The sequence below is a fragment of the Ambystoma mexicanum genome, chromosome 4p, assembly GCF_040938575.1.
Source record: "Ambystoma mexicanum isolate Mex_15411 chromosome 4p, UKY_AmexF1_1, whole genome shotgun sequence".
Classification (NCBI taxonomy): domain Eukaryota; kingdom Metazoa; phylum Chordata; class Amphibia; order Caudata; family Ambystomatidae; genus Ambystoma; species Ambystoma mexicanum.
The window spans coordinates 230941069-230957856 of NC_090927.1; the positions used below are offsets into that span (position 1 = coordinate 230941069).

Here is a 16788-nt window from a genome sequence, read left to right on the forward strand (position 1 = left end):
GGGGATTCTCGGGGTCCTTGTGGATCTTAGGTAAGGCATAAAATGTGGCATTGCATCCTTGGGTACTATTGATACATGCTGCTTCCTTCTCAGAGACCCAACCCCTCCTGAGCGTCCTGGAAATGTTATGACCCAAGTATTTAGTGGGATCCTTTCTGAGTAATGTGTAGCTTTCAGTGTCCTTCAGTAGCTTGTATACCCTTTTTGATATTGTTGCACTATCATGATCACTATACCCCCCTCATTTGTCTGTGGGTTTAATGATCAAGTATGGGTCGCCTGTCAGGGCGTGGAAGGCTACCATCTCCTTCTTGGATATGTTATGTCAGAGGGTTGTCTTTTTTTGCTTATGTTTGTCAAGATCATTCAAAATTAACGTTTCAAATGTCAAGATATCTCCAGGAATTAGGTTGTCTAGAGGTGTAAAAGCCGAGGGTGGGTGGAGTCCTGAATACATTTCCTTGGTGTCCTCTGAGTGGTCCTTGAAGAAAGTTCATAGTCGTATTGCCCACAGAAATCTACGTACTTGTATTTCAATGTTAAACCAGAATGTGTGGCGAGATGGCAGAAATGGCAGGCCTTTTGATAGTAAAGAGATCTGTGTAGGGGTTAAATCTATTATTGCCAAATTGAATATCAGCATTGTACGGAGGTCAGTAGTTATTGGAGGATCGTCTCCTCGTCCTCATTCATCTCCGCCCTGTCCTGAATGGTAGCGTCCAAGGTGGGGGCACCCAGTTGTCTCCTCCAAACCCTCCACTGCCTCAATAAGGGGGCGTGGGATGGATAGTTCCTGAATGTGGGTTGTTGATTGTACCTGCTGTTGTATTCTGTCGGAGAGACACTACGAGTCTAAAAAGGCTACCCACCTCAGTTGCCCGGGATATCTTGGGTGTGTTGACGATGATTGTTGTGTATTTTGAGTTTTTAGATAATTATCTGCTATGTAGGGGTATATTACTTCTAACTTACATTTGCAAATGTCTTTTGCTATTTTCTATTTTGCCTGAACCTGTGCAAAGTGTTTGCTATTGCATTGAACACCATTGAACATATTTGACAACCCTCCATTTTATAGCGGTTGCTAAAATACTGTGAACGTTTAATTTGTTTTAAAAAACAATTCAATATCAGCTGTTTTTGCAAATACAGCTGAGAAAAGTGCAGTTTTCCAACTATGTTTGACAGGGGTGTGTGCGCCTTATCGCAATTATTGGTCTGATCAATTCTGGGGATTTTTGTATGGGGCGGAAGCTCTTGTTCTTAACGCTGGGGTGTATAACATCTGGGAAAAGGTGAAACATCGATTGAGTGTTTAGGTGCTTTTCTCTGTCTTGTATTTAGTGACGATGGTCAGAATGATTTCCTTTTTTAATTGTGTGTAATTCTATATAATTGTATGTTTGTATTTTAATGTTATGTTTTTATGGTCCTAATGTAGTGTGAAAGGTTAATTTAACCATATGAACTTACTACATTTATAAAAAGTGCAATTTTTGCGAAAACGTGTGCATACAGCTTTTTCAAACACAAGCACAATCTGCATTTTCTTAAACTAAAGTCACTATATGAGGGAGATGAAGACAAGAGCAGGAGAAGTGGGTCAGAGAGAGAGAGATGGGCCAGAGAGAGGTGGGCCAGAGAGAGATGGGCCAGAGGTAATGAGCTGCAGATTGGAAGAAGGGATGGGGATAGACTGGGAGAAATGACACAATATGCAGAATGATCAAGCCATTGTAAGTTGGCTAGTGGGAGAGGCATGGGTGCTTGGGTATTAGATAATATAGAAGTGGAATAGTAGCAGCAAAACAAGTGATAATGATTAGTAACTGTAACTATGTCCGGAGGGTCCAAACTGATCACTCAGAAGCTGCATGCATCCCTTACAGCACTGAAATACCCCAAGATGGCACCAGCCAGTGTGCAATGAATATTACATAGAAACTGTCTGCATTGTACAGCCATCACCCATCCATGAAACCCAATTTGTTTTCTTGAAAGGCCTGAGTGCTCCCCCACCCCCATGTCTGAATGTGGACTCAATCTTTAAATGTGGATATCATGAATACCCAGGTGTGACCCCAGACCGTGCACTACCTGAAAAATAGCATTCAGGGGCTGAATAGAAACAGAATGGACACCACTGAGAGCTCAGGGGATAATGCTAATGACTTTTATGAGTATGCCTACTGTTCAGAGTTGTCTCTGCCAGAAGCCAATATTTTCCTCTTTCAATGGCTACTCACACAACTTCAATGATGAAGAGAAAGATGGGAAGGACAACCTTTAATATCACAATATGTTGTTCTCCCATCTCCTCCATGTTCATTTTAAAGCGATGAGCTTGATTCTTGTCAATCTTTTTTATGAACAAATTGGGCCTCATGAGTTTGGCGGTAACCCTTAAATCTGGCGGTCGCGCTATTACCGCCGGATTTAAGGGTCCGCCAAATCACGGCTTCGGCGGATTTCTCCCCAGCTCTGAGCTGGGGGGAAATCTGCCGAAAATTTGCGATATTACCGCCGGCGGATTTAGCGTGAAAATTCCCCATTGAGCCCAATGGGGAATGGGGCATTCCCGAATGGGCTCAGTGGGGAATTCCATTACCGCCAAACCCGTGATCCGGCGCTAACAGCGCCGGGGGGTTTGGCGGTAGGGCTAATACCACCGGCGGTAATACCGCCAGCGTTACCGCCCAACTCGTGATGAGGCCCATTGTCTTGAACACCTTAGCCTACTGAGACTGGAGCCAAGATATCCATACATAAAACATCCAACACAATGCACTTGTGCACAGAAAAGCAAAGACATCTATTTTGACCATGCATACAAACTCTAATCCAACAACCCCAAGGTGTTCCATCAATACAGCAAGACATAATACATTACGCAAATTGAGGCTTTCTGCCAACAGACATATATCCAAGCCTAGTGCAAGCCAGTGGTCATTAAACCATACTACAAAAGACAACACATTCAATGGAGCCATGGACACTATGTCTAAGTGGGGAAGAGATTAGGGGGTGGTTGTAAAAGAGGGAAACTAGCATATTCAATCTGGTGTACAGCAGGGCTATGCCTTCAATCCATACCTCACATGACAGTGTCTAAGTTGATTTCTATAGCTTGAGGGCTTTCTTTTTAGCCTATATCAAGACACAGTACAGACTTTCACCATGAGGAGTGTTCAGCGAGTATCATAAGACACCCTGGATCACCACAAGGCTAGGGTCTCTGAGGGTCACAGAGCTCAACAATAATGTCCAACCGTGAGAAAACGTCCCTCCAGTAATCATACACATGCTCACAATCCCAAATCATATGAAGTGTGGGTCCCACCCTCTTCTTACAGGACGAACATGTGTCATCGTGTGTTCACTGAAGACCATGGAAGAGAAAACGTTGTGCCTCCAGCAGAGCTGCAAGCATGAAGGGGATAGATATCCCTGCAGCCCCTCTCCTCTTTAAAATCAATGGAAGAAACACTGAGACCAAAGCACATGCGAGGAACAAAGTTATTCTGGGCTTCCCTCACTACAAATGGAGTTCACAGCATATAGACTGACATGTTATCCACAGAAAAGAGCAAAAATGAACCGAATATAGCAGGATCGTTCTGGAGAGCGTAATAGGAGGATGGGATAAACTGGTGAAACATTGAGGAGGAAAGAGGCAAAAAGCAGGAGGGGTAGGAAAGGTTCAGTACATTGCAATCTGGTCAAAACAATGCTCGAAGTCATATCAGTGAGTGGTTGGTTCGACAACAAATGCTGTAAGCAACAGAAACAATTACAGCTGCCAAACAGAAACTGTGCAATTCAAATAACACTCATGAGTACAGATAAAAGTGCACAAAGATGAAGTCTGCACGTAAACAACTACATAAAAGCTTGCCTTAAGTCCCCTGTGTGCCAGCTAACAAAATAGATAGTAAAATATTGGCTTCATTCTGAAAGGCAATTGACTTAATAGCCATTGCCCATTGCTTCGTAATACCAGATTTACAAGGCCTTTCTGCAGCCCTTTTTGTAAATGTGATACATCTATCTGGGGCAGTATTCTTCAACATTTGTTCAACTTACCCAAAACTGGACTAGGTGGTTATTTGGTTCCAATTTATAAGAAATGGAACTGAATTGATATTGACATTTACAAAATAATATCCTGTTTGGATTCTTTAAACAAATGATATGAGAAATGTTTATTATTCCAGCTTAAGATTTGGGTTGTAGAAAGCTTCTTAGGTTTCAAAGTGTTTTTTTATAATTGTGTCTCTGCAGTATATCAGTGTTTAGTATTGAGACATTTAGTACATAGATACAATTAGCAAGCTCTGTACACCTTGTGACATTTCATTGTTGACATCAGGGCTGCGCTTGTTTCAGTAGAACACATTTGGCTTTAGAGATAATTAGTACCCGGCGAGGGACAAGTAACTTGTAAGAAGCGAGTACATTGGCAGTCTGACAAAGCCTTTTCTGCGGCAGCGCTCGCAAACATGTCCTGGCAGCCATTCAAAGGGAGAAGGGACTATATGTAGTCCCTTCTCCCCGTTTCATGGCAGCCATCTTTCATTTTTACCTGGTTCTTCTTTTTTTAATGGCCACCATGGAAAGAGAGAAGGGACTATGTATAGTCCCTTACCCCTGTTCCGTGACAGCCGTTTATTTTTTTATTTGTTTCAGTTGTGCAATGCTGAAGGTGTCACGCAACCTTACAAAAAAAACTATTAGTACCCCAGTCTAACGCTCGGGCCTGTTACTATGGGCCCTGGGGAATTACCTGATGCAGTATTGGCCCCGCAGGTGGGGCTTTTTGCTTAATGAATGTTGCTCCTGATTTTCTTAGGTTCCTAAGTGCACTGCATAAAAGTACTTGGGCAGGTGTATAAAATGTTCTGGATACTACACCCGCGCGAAAGACGAGATGTCTCCCATCCGGTAAGTTCAGGCATCGGATGTCAAGTTCTGGTAGTGGGCCTGTAGGGATACAGAAACAGTCCCCAGTGCGGGGGTTGCCAGGAAGGCAGTACGGGTGTGCAACTGGCGGGGGAGGGGACCTGGCCCCGAGATCAGAGGGTGGCCAGGTAACCAGTGCAGTTTCAACCAGGAAATCAGCAGGGGAGAGGAGGAGAGAACGCAGAAGCAAAAAGAAAGGTTTTCAGGTGCTTCCGTAACCAGGGATGGTTCTCCTCAAGTTTCAAGGGGGCAGTGAGGCTGTTCCAGAGGGAGGACCCAGCTGAAGAGAGAGATCTCGTTGCTTGGAGAAGCGACTGACCCTGAGGGAGTTGGAGGTGGAAGAGCGAAGAGCTCAAGAAGGAAGATATTTAGGAAGAGAAAGTTGAATGTATTTAGGCCCCAAGCCCCAGAAGGCCTTGTAGACAATGCAGAGTTTTGTTTTTAACCTAATCCTCACAGCCACTGGGAGCTATCTAGATAATACCAATCTAGATCTGAGATTACTTTGTCATTGTCTCCTGAGACTATCCCAACAGGATAATATTTGCCAAATGTTGGTGTGGTTAACTTGAACTTTTGCAAAGGGAAGGTACATTGATGGAAATTCCACACACACATAGTTAATGCATGTGTGTGTTATGTGATTACCAACTCTAGAGCATAGAATGTTGTGTTGTGGGGAGCTCGAAGACTGTAATGGCCTTTTTGTTCTACAGCATCCAAGAATGTGCATAAAAGACTTGATATCAAGGGGATTCTGCAATATTTGTTGCTTAGTAAAGGCTAAGTAAAGGTTACTGATCATAAATATAGGACTACAAATCATGTACAAATGGATACTATAAAGTCAACTCTTAAACAGGTACATGAGTTCAGCTGCACGATGCCTCAGGGCAGCTGTGTGCTATAATAAATAAAATAGTGTATCACCCTGCTGTATGGAATAATTGTCTTATTATGTCTTAGTGGCACATTGTAATTCATGAGGAATGCAGACTTAATTGCAGCTCTAAAAATAAAAGTCTAAACGTTCATACAAATATAGATTTTGATAGTGATAACTTATATAATGCACACAGATTGAAACCTCTCAGGCTTTGCATAAGTGCAATACAGGTATATCACCTCCCCCAGACTAAACAATGACTTCCTGGTAATTAATGATTTGCTCAAGACCCATCTGGCTCTTATTGGTTTTGCTCCACTGCTATTTTGATCCTGCCCCTAATTACTCTTCATCTCTACTCTTGCAACTTGGCAATTTAGTAACTGGAGGCAAGAAGCTTTAACACGCCAAATGAAACTGAAATTCATGGCAACAAAAACTGTCACGGCGGCCTGCAAATTGGCTGTTTTACTATTTGTAGTTTTCTTTTTTTTATCTCTTTGTTGAATACTCTTGATATTTCTTTCCGATAATGTTTTCTGTCTTGTATCCTCGTCGCGGTGTTTAATTATGCTTTCAATAAAGACATTACAACTTAAAAAGGTAAGACAGGATTAATAGTATTAGCTTTTAGACACTTGTCATTGCTTCCCTGCTTACCTGTGTATTTGTGTAGACATCAGCCAAATGCTCAATGATAATGCTTTATGGTCTTCATTTAGATCAGTCATCAAGGTGTGGAAAGCACATCTGTACTCTGTGTTTTGCATGTAAACAATTATGTTATCTGCCACAATGTTTTTATTAAAAGGGAAATATTAATTTTTAAATGGCACTATTGAAGTATGCTGCTTGGAATTGGGTTGTTTGACCTAAACAACTTGACCTACTGCCCATTTGACCTAATTTTCTGACCTATTTTCTTTTACCTACTGTGGAGGGAGACCCCCAGCAACCCCCTCAATGAGGGGGGAGACCCACCGCAACCCCCCCAACATATTCCCTTACCCCACACCATAACTATTTTATAATTAAAGTGTACCATATTACCTACCGAATGAGGTCAAAAAGATGCAGTCAAATGGGAGTAGGTCAAGTTGGCCTTATTAGGTCAACTATGTAAATACCTGCTACTTACCTTTAACAGGCACATAGAAAAACAAACATCTGTATTATATGTGTAATGTGGGTGCATAAATGATACACACAAGGAATTAAATGTTGTCTACTCAGTTGATGTTCTTTAGATATAGAAATCACTGTCATCATCCCCTTACTGAAGCATGAAATCTGGGAGAGCTCAATCCAGATCCACTGCTTTATTTCATCCTTATAAAGGTATCTATATCACTTACAATATGTGTAACAATATAATTGAAAAACTGAACATATTCTCGAGCCCTCATGCTTCAAACCCAACTAAACAAATGTTGCCTCTGCCCCTTACTAATGTAGGCCTGTTGGCTGCAGAAGGCCAGCGTTCCTGCATCAGATGCATTGAGAGGCTACATTTAAATATGGAAGCTAAGGTTCTGGCTATAAAAACATGCCCATGGCATTATACTGGCACACACATCAGAATGTACAAATTATGAACATGTATATTATGGGAACCTTGCACAAAAATTAGGCACATATCTATACCCAACACATTTTTTCACAAATGATTATGAATCCGTCTCAATGGTTTCAGATCATGGAAGTATCTTGTATAGAAAACATTCTCTTTGTACATGGATGGAATATTATGTCTCTTAAAAAAAGGATAAAACTTGTAAAGTGAGAAGATCATCAATGAATGTAGTACATAACTGTATTTCAACAAATGCACTTAGTCTAATTTCAGATAGGCAACAAATAAGTGATTTACTAAAAATTAGAGTGGAGCCTGCATGTCACACGTTCAGATTCCAGCAGGGACCATTCAGCCTTTAATCTATCTAAAGTTGCTCAAATGAGTACAACTACATGTATTACCTATTATTTACAGAAATAACAAAATGTCATACTCTTCAGTCTTCAGTAGCAAGTGCTATGCAAAGCCATGTAATTATTACTGCAATACCGGCAGTGTGTGTACTGTAAAACAAAATACAAATAAAGATGGACCTTCAATGAGAATTATGTCTTTACATTCTAGGTGGTAAAGTGGTATTTCTTGAACCGGGACCAGTGATACTTCATGCCCATTATGTGCTGGTATCAGAAGGAGGAGAACTCAAGGTGGGATCTGAAGAAGAACCCTACAGGGGCAGAGCACAGATCCATCTTCATGGCAGTGGCCGTTCCAGACCCTTCTTCCCATATGGAGTGAAATTTCTAGCTGTGAGGAATGGAACTCTTTCCATACATGGTATGTTTACTTTTAATCACATAGTGCTATACACTATATATAATATGGTCTAAATATTCAAAAGCTAATTATAATATCTTGAATCCTACCCAGATAGATGCCAGTATCTCTAGCAGGGATGCACAACTAGTTTTGCCAGAGGGCCGAATGTACCTTACAAGCTGTCTAGAGGGGAGTGGGTTGTTTGTGTGGGGTAAACGGGGGGCATGTTGTGAATTTACGCCCCCCCCAGGCATTTCTAGTGAGCATGTGGGAGAGTAAACAGACAATTTGAGGTGCACTTTGTGTCTTTATTGCTATTTGTGCTTTCAATTCTGCACAAAATTATTAACCAAAACATTTTTTCTAGTGCTTATTAACATACTTCACAGTGCTGGTGCTCGTACACGTTATTACCAAGCCAGAAAAAAAAATGATTGGGCCGTGGGCTTGAACATGTTATCCATAGTGTGAGAACAAAATCATCCCCCAACCCTCGGCAGCAACAACCTAACAGAGAGTTAGCTGTCCTGCGGGTGAAAAAGAGCTGTGCAGATGTGTCCGACGAGTGATCTGCCCGTATTAATGACTATATGAGGAAGCTTTGCCTTGGATATTAGAAGTGAATGCAGCCTCCAATCCTTTGCACTTCACAAAATTGCAGTATGGGCAGACTGGGAGCCCACCGGCAGCATAGGAAATCATCACGTTTAAAAAACTAAACTGAAAGAGAAACCTTTAAATTTGCATCCTCCACACGCCACCATGAAACATCTCTGCATTAAGAATTACTGCCAAAAAAGACTTCAATACCCACTGTCAACATTGCTTTGTCACCAGGCAATGCATTAATGTTCTCTTTCCAATAATTTGTTCTGAAGCAGCAGACAAAGGTGGTGTGCACAGAGGTTCTATGTGATTTTACCTAAAACTTTTTGATGAAGTCATTTTTTACTGAATAACCAATTACCGAAAAAATACAGAATATTTGTTTTTATTTGTGCGGGCTCACACCCCAGACCCCCCCCATTTCTCTATGTTTTTAAACCTCCAAACCGCTCCCCACCTGTTTTTATCTCCTTGACCCCCAAACATATATGCAAAAATATCTGTATTATTTCAGAATTTTTTTGGGGTAAAAAATGCCTCGAGGAAAACGAGGCCATGGATACACATATAACTGATGTAGTTTGTTTTCTATACTGCTTATTACCATGCTTTACAGCACTGGTGTTGGTAAATTGTGTACAAAACCCAGAAGAAAAACTGAGTTGTTGCTGAGCTTGAATATTTCATCCACAGTGTGAGCACAGACACCCCCTGGCACCCCAGCAGCATGCACACGAAACAGCAAGCCAGTTGTCCCACATGAGAGCAACAGCTGTGTAGAGCGTACACCTGAGAGGCAAGGGGTGATGAGGCTCTGTTTTTGGCCTTTCCAATTCTTGCAATTGAAATGGACCCCACACTTTGTGAGCCCTCTATGACTTGGCCAAATATATTTTTAAGCTTAACTTGGAAGCCGAATGATGGTGGCGATGGGCAGCCATGGGGATGGGAAGGTGGGGGCAGACAGGGAAAGCAGGCCAGGGCAATGCATGCCATGGGGGCAAGGCAGGCCACTGGGGCAAGGCCAGACATGTGAGGGTCTTCTGTTCCATCAACAGAAAGGAAGAGCCTGTTTACCGAATCCCAGCAGTGGTTTTCAAATTGCTGGTCCTCTCTTAGCAGAGCACACGCACTACGTAAATCATTATACTTCCGTCATGTAGAGCATACGCTGTGCCAATAGAGGGCCAGCAATCAGTGGCATCACTCGAAATCAGTATTAGGGGAGGCAAACCAGGGGGCACAAATACTACACAGTGCGTTGGTTGATGGCACATCAAATAAGGGTCAACAGGCCAAACTGGTTTAAATTTACCTATACTTTATCAAGCAGGTTACAAAAATGACATTAAGCATGTTCGGGGTAAGTGTAATGCAAAGAAAACGTTTTGCATCAAGTTAATATACATTCTAAAAAGTCAACTCATGTTCAACAGTTGCAAAAACGCCACATGCACTCGGCAAGAGACTGCATTCTTTTAACTCAAGCAGACATCACTCTCCGCACAGCTTCAAATAATGTGTAGTTAGGCAGTAGAGACATCACTTCCAGCTCTGCTTTAAATCATAGCCAGTCAAAAAGAGTAGATTAACAGAAGAGATATCACTAAAACCTCCTTTGGTTCTTTAGCAATGGTTGCAGGAATATCACTTTGTCCCTGTAGAATTGTTTACAGTTTCTGGCTGTACGACCCAGTGGCGGCAGGTGATTTGTTTGATTGGAAGGGCTTAAATATTTTCCCCGAATATGCCAGTGTGATGGAGTGTAGCGAGGGAGCCCCAACCAATCAAGAGGTGTGGGGGGGTCTTCCCCCCTGTGAACATTTTTTAAACACAAGCATACACACAGATATATACAAATATAAATTAGCACACCTTCTGACCTGGTCTTCCTCCCAGCACAAAAAAGCTGGTTTGTGCACATGCACGCAAGATCCGGAGCGCTGATGACGAAGTGCTCCGTTACGTTTGTATGTGCGAGGAGGCACAGGAGCACCTCCTCACGCAGACAAACATGCAGTTCCTCAGCGCGCATCCCCAATGGGCCATCCAAGGTTGGGGAAGCAAAACGCCTCCATCTTTGCATGGCTCATTGGACATGCAAGACTGAGGTACAGAACTGTCAAACGGAAACCACATTTCCCTTTCACCATTCAAGCCAGTCGAGGAGCGCTCCCTTAGCAACATGAAGCAGCTGAGTGAGTGCTCAGTGTTTACACTAGACTGGCTCCTCAGTTCCTCCATAATGGGCGATGGTTCCCAGGGGTCCGCGCCCCACCTTGACAATCATGGAAAAGCCATCACTGGTACACCATCAATAAATGTATGCACACTGTGGCAGGATGAAATACTGTTGACTTTAAAGTCATGTACACGAACTGCATTGTTGGTAATGCAGTGATTTTGAACACATTAAGGACCCATAGTTATGCCCTACCATAGAAGGCTGCCAGGGTAGCTCAGCAGGTTGAGTAACTGTTGCTAAGATGTGATCTATTTAAAACAGGCTGCAAATCATATGATTTTTTTGCAATTCCTTATAAGAAAAAACAAGTGCTATAAAATGTGTGCGGCCAGGGAGTGGGTTGAGCTGGTAGCTTGCTTGTATTCAGGCGAGGGTGAATGAATTTCCTCCCCCACATTGACAATCAAAAGTTGACACCCATTAACCCACAGTGTAATTTCCTAACAGCTGCTGTCAACATAATAGAAACATTTACTTGTGATTAAGCATTTTGACAAACATATAATAGCTTTAGAAATGTATCCTGTGAAAAAAGGAAGGGACAAAAAATCACAGGGTATCTGTGTGGCAGTCTGACAAAAAAAATAAACACATTTGAAAGAAAGATAGTGATTTTAAGTTTAAGCAGCATGGTTCAGTTTGGAAATGTCTTTTGTTTTTTCTAGACAAGTGTAAGCTGCACATTTGTAAAACAATAGTGTGCTTCGTATGTAGGTAGTCTGCTTTTAACAGTGATGGCCCCCACCCCAGTGATACTCATGGTGCATTGATTTCTGTGATGTCCCTTTCAAACCAGAAGAACAAACACAGGCTAAGCAAAGAAAATCTGCAAACGTGGAAACGACCGCTGGGTAAGGAGCACCTGTAAGGCTCCTGAAAACAGTTCATTGCCAGAGGAGGGGGCAGGGGGGACAAAGCAGCCAATAGGGGGGGTGGGGAATTCTCCCCTCTACTGTCATCTATGACAACAATATTCTCGGTCTAGAAAGACTTTGCATGAAGTGCGGCCCACTTTGTTTTCCGTTGCACTTTGTTTTCCGTTGCTTGAAGTGGGTCGCACTTCACTATGAAAGTCCTACCCACGGGGGGGGGGGGCGCAAAGCAGAATCTCACCGGCTGCATATGGCCCGTGGGCACCCCAGCTTTAGAGTCTTCAGTCAAAAAATGCTGCTACCAGAGCGAGGACTTAGAGATTCTAGGTGTGAGCTCATACCATGGTCAGTGCCCATTTTCTGTACATAAAATCCTGATCCTTCAGATGGTTGCGATTTTTATATTCTACTAAATGTGTGTCTGTTTTTAATGTATTATTGCAAGTGTCAGAGTCGAACTTACATGCATAGGTCCTTTAACTGTGCCCATGATGTTGCCCTGGCAGATTGCTTCCTTTTTTAGAAGAATCCATAGATTGGGTGAATTTCCATCAAAGTCAATAGCTACATTATAATTACAACTACAGGATCTCACAAGTCTTTCCTTTGTGTCCAACTTTTCAAGCATGTTTTTGTTGGTGTGCAGGTACAACTAAATATTAATTTTATTGTCATTATTGTTGATATTGTTATCATGATCTTAGTGTTATTTATATTGTGAACACTACTTTTAATTTAGATAAAGCATCACCCATACCCTCAATTGCATCAAAATGGTATATAAGTTGAATACCAGCAGAAATTATTTTATAATACAACTAGCTGGACCCGTCTTAACATATGTTGTGCTAGGTCTCTCTCGTTCTTTCACCCTCTTTGTGATTTCTCTCTGACTCTCTCTCTCTCTCTCTCTCTCTCCCTCTCTCTCTCTGTCTCTACAGATATATATAAAAAGATAATTTCTTGGAGCAAATGGTTTGCATGAACTTCCAGCAATGGCTACTGGCTACTAGGTGCATTGTGGAATGTGTGACTTGGCTCAAATGGATTATCCTACTTTGACATGTCTGGTGAAAAGATTTTTTCAAGCCTTTTTAAACCCACCATAACCTTTTGTGTTTTGTATACATGCTCCAATACTCCATTCACAAGGCTGTCAAGACCATACTGCACTGATGATCCCTAACAAGTGTGAAACCAGGAATGGGCTGATTAACCTATGTATAAAGTACCACTCCCTCTAAGACAAAGACAATTTTCTGGATCAAAAGGCTTGCATTTGGGCTAGTGCCCAACACCTTGTTGATATGCCTCTGAACTCTTGGTGAACTTCCAGCGATGGCTACTAGGTGGAGTTGTGTGACTTGGCTCAAATGGATTATCAAATTATAGGGCGGTGCTCGACAAGCTATGGTTAAGGTGAAGCGGACTCCCATAGGAAACACCAAAGATTGAGCTAATAACCTTTGATTCGTGCAACGGATCTGGCTGAAATTCTGAAGACAATTAGGGACACTACGGCACCCCCAGACTGCAAAGTTTGGGAAAGATCAGTTAAACAATAAAAACGTTATTAAGAAAAGTTGAGCCCTACTTCCCATTCATTTTTCTATACACAAAATGGTCAATTTTGGCCGGACCGCACAGTCCAAAGCGTAGTATGGAATTGGACCAGGTCCAAAACAACTTGAGCATGATGCATTGTCTGGAGGCCTTATTATGGTTTGCATTTATTCTGTCCAGTAGATTTTTAAATATTTTATGGAGCAAGGGGTGCCCCTTTATCCCACAAATAATTGTTGTGTATTTCCCATGGTGCATTCGAGGATCATAGTTTTCAGGAAGAAAAAAACCCTGCCATTTTTTTCTCTCAATGCAACAGATAGCCATGGATATAGCCGAGGATAAAGGAACATGAAACTGGATATATGACTTCATGCATTGTTAGAAGGGCAGCCTTTGAGTACTAACCCCATAATGGGTTTGTTGCTGAATTTACTCTCAAGCTGAATTATATTTAGTCATGTGACTTTAGAAAAACTGTATGAATACATAGGGCCTCATTAGGACCCAGGCGGTAAGGGGTTTACAGCGGCGTAAACAGTGCCGACCCTTACCGCCTGATTCCGAGGTCCCTTAGCGCCATGGAGGATTTAACACCTGCTTTTAAGGGACCTTGTTGTTAATTACGCCACTGTAATTTACGGTGGCGTAATTAACGCCTTCCCCACTCCCATTATGCCCTATGGGGCAAACATGGAAATGGGGAAGGGTAAATGGGGATTGGGGACTTACCGCCCCGCCAACCTCGGAATGGGGCGGTAGGTCCGCCAACCACCATGGCGTAATCATAGTTTACGCCATGGTGGTAAAGGTACGACCCAGGCGGTAACTTACCGCCTGGGTCGTAATGAGGCCCATAGACTATTTTGAGCAGAAACTCTACTTGCAAGTTGCCATACCTTGCATATGGGTGATTTCAAAGATGCAAACATGATCTAGGATTTCGCAACAGTAAAGGGATTCCCATGTATACCAGTGTATGTGTATCTAGTTCAGGTTATATAACCAAGATAACCATGCTGTCTGTGAATATGTTTGTGATGAGGATAAATGCATATTGCTTAACCTGTCAAAGTTTTTCATGGGTCTTCATATATTATATTAAACTGATAGTGAAAGGTAGTAAGCTAATTGAACATTTTGCAAAGTACATTGTGTGTATGTCAGGGAAATGTGATCTTCTAGTCCATATGCTGTACCTCTCTGTTTGATTACATTTTGTATTGTTTCTGCCAGTGCTGTCCTTGTTTAGTGAGTCAAGGAATTGTTACAAAAGTAGAATGGATGCAGATACTGCGAACAAAGACAGCTGTAGCTGCACTGGATGCTTGATTGCTACAACCTTTACGATGCCAAATGAAGGCCAGGAAAGTGACCCACATTTGCCCAATAAAATGGCTCACACAGGCATGTGTGTGTTGTGTGTGTGTGTGTGTGTGTGTGTGTGCGTGTGTGTGTGTGTGTTTTGATGAGTTTTGTGCTAAGCAGGACCTGCATTTGAAGGGGTAAAGACACATTTTGTGGGAGAAGATGTTACATTGAGGACAGATCTGTTAGTGGGGTGTGGGCAGCAAAATGACCTTTCGCCTAGGGCAGCAAATATCCTGGCACCGGCCCTGGGTGGATCTTTACTTTTTTGTTGCATTACAAGCCATGGCTACAATTTTATTTTGTATTAATTCTTAGGTCATACTCTGTTTATTTATACCAGACATGGATTGAGAAAGCAGCACCACATTGTCAGCATACAACAAAATGCCTACACTGGTGTCTGCAGTCATTGTGGTGTCACAATCGAGACCTTGAACAAGGCGGGAACGTTTGCTTATAATAAGTGAGAACAGGAGGGGTGCCAGCCCACAAACCTGCCTCACACCCTTTTTTATACCATATACATACCTTATTACTTGTACCATTTATCACTCTAGCAATAATGTTATTGTGTGAAAACGTAATCGTGTCAGGAGAGAGGGCGGAATTTCTTTCTTTACAAGAGTTTGCTACAGCATTGTCCTGTTTACCCCTCAATTAGTGTTGTGAGGTTGACAAAGGCTGAACACAGTAGGCCTCATTCTGACCCTGCCGGTCCAGAAACAAGGGTGCCGGTATGTTTACCGGCACCCTTGTTTCCAGACCAGCATATTACCGGTCTGCCTGCTGGAGCCGCCGTGTCCAACAGGTCTGACCCAGCTGGGCACAGCGGCCACGGTAGGCAGACCCATCACAGAAGCACCAGGACCATTAACAATTGTGCCGGTGCTACTGTGTACCCATTCCCGTGGAGTCCTACAGCACTCCACAGGAATGGGGAACAACATTTTACGGGCACATTGTTCCCAGTCCGCCGGGACTTGTAATGTTCCGGTGTCACCGGGAAGCTAGGTGCCTGTAACTTTTACAAGTCTGGCAGCAACCCGGCGGCGGCACCGACAGGGTTACTGCCAGACTCGTAATGAGGCCCAGTGTCATTTTCCTTTGGACTGTAAGGCTGTTTGCAGCTGATTGCTTTCTCAAATAAGCATTAAGTATACGAGTATTGTTTGATCAAAGGCAAACAAAATGAGTATCTATTGAAAGCTTCCCTAATGATGAAGCCCTTCTACAGTACAGTTCAAGAGGACATACTTTAACATTATCTAACGATGGTCTTTTTGTGACTGAACTAATTCCCCTTGGCCAACCGTGCCCCGCTACAGATTGCGTGTGAGGTTTTAATTACCTACTTCCTCATAACATCTCATATAATAATATCCAACTTGTTATTCATGATGCAACTCAAAATCGGCACCCACAATGTTCCCTCTTTTCAGATGTGGGAGGAGATGACTAAAAAACAGGTCCTAGCTCACTGACACTTTTATTTGACACATTTAAAACAAGGATTAGGTTTCAACTGAGCCCACAGTTTGGAACTAGGGTTCGCACCATGAATACTCCAGCTTCCATTGCTTTCCTCTCTCTCTTTGGTCAAGTCCACTTCATCACTCCCTTGGATTTATAGTACCCAAACACTTTTTTTCTGAAATCTTTGACTTCATTAGTTGCTGCCCATGTTGTCGGGAACGAGTGTTAGTCCTCTTGGACACCCTTAACAAAGCAAGTTGGTTGGGCTTATACTGTTTGACTCCTGTTCAAGACCTTATCCTGGCCTTTTCCTAGCACCACCAAAATATTATTTTTAACCAAGTTGTAAAAAGTGGCAACAGATTGGGAAACAGTGATGAACCCCAAAAAGCCCCCATTCTCCCTGTTCTTACCACTCTTAAATCCTCAAGAGCATTTTCTGCAACTGCAAAATGTATTATCTCAATGTACACTCACT

The 16788-nt window shown here is 42.4% G+C and overlaps 1 protein-coding gene across 2 annotated transcripts in view; it reads left to right on the forward strand.

Moving 5' to 3' along the window:
- The window catches only part of PKHD1 (PKHD1 ciliary IPT domain containing fibrocystin/polyductin), a 4356595-nt gene that overhangs the window by 1952836 nt on the left and 2386971 nt on the right, over positions 1-16788 (forward strand). For both annotated transcript variants that reach the window (XM_069605754.1, XM_069605755.1), the window contains exon 37: positions 7986-8198. In XM_069605754.1, coding sequence (XP_069461855.1) covers positions 7986-8198 — 213 coding nt within the window. The remainder of the gene's footprint in view (positions 1-7985; positions 8199-16788) is intronic.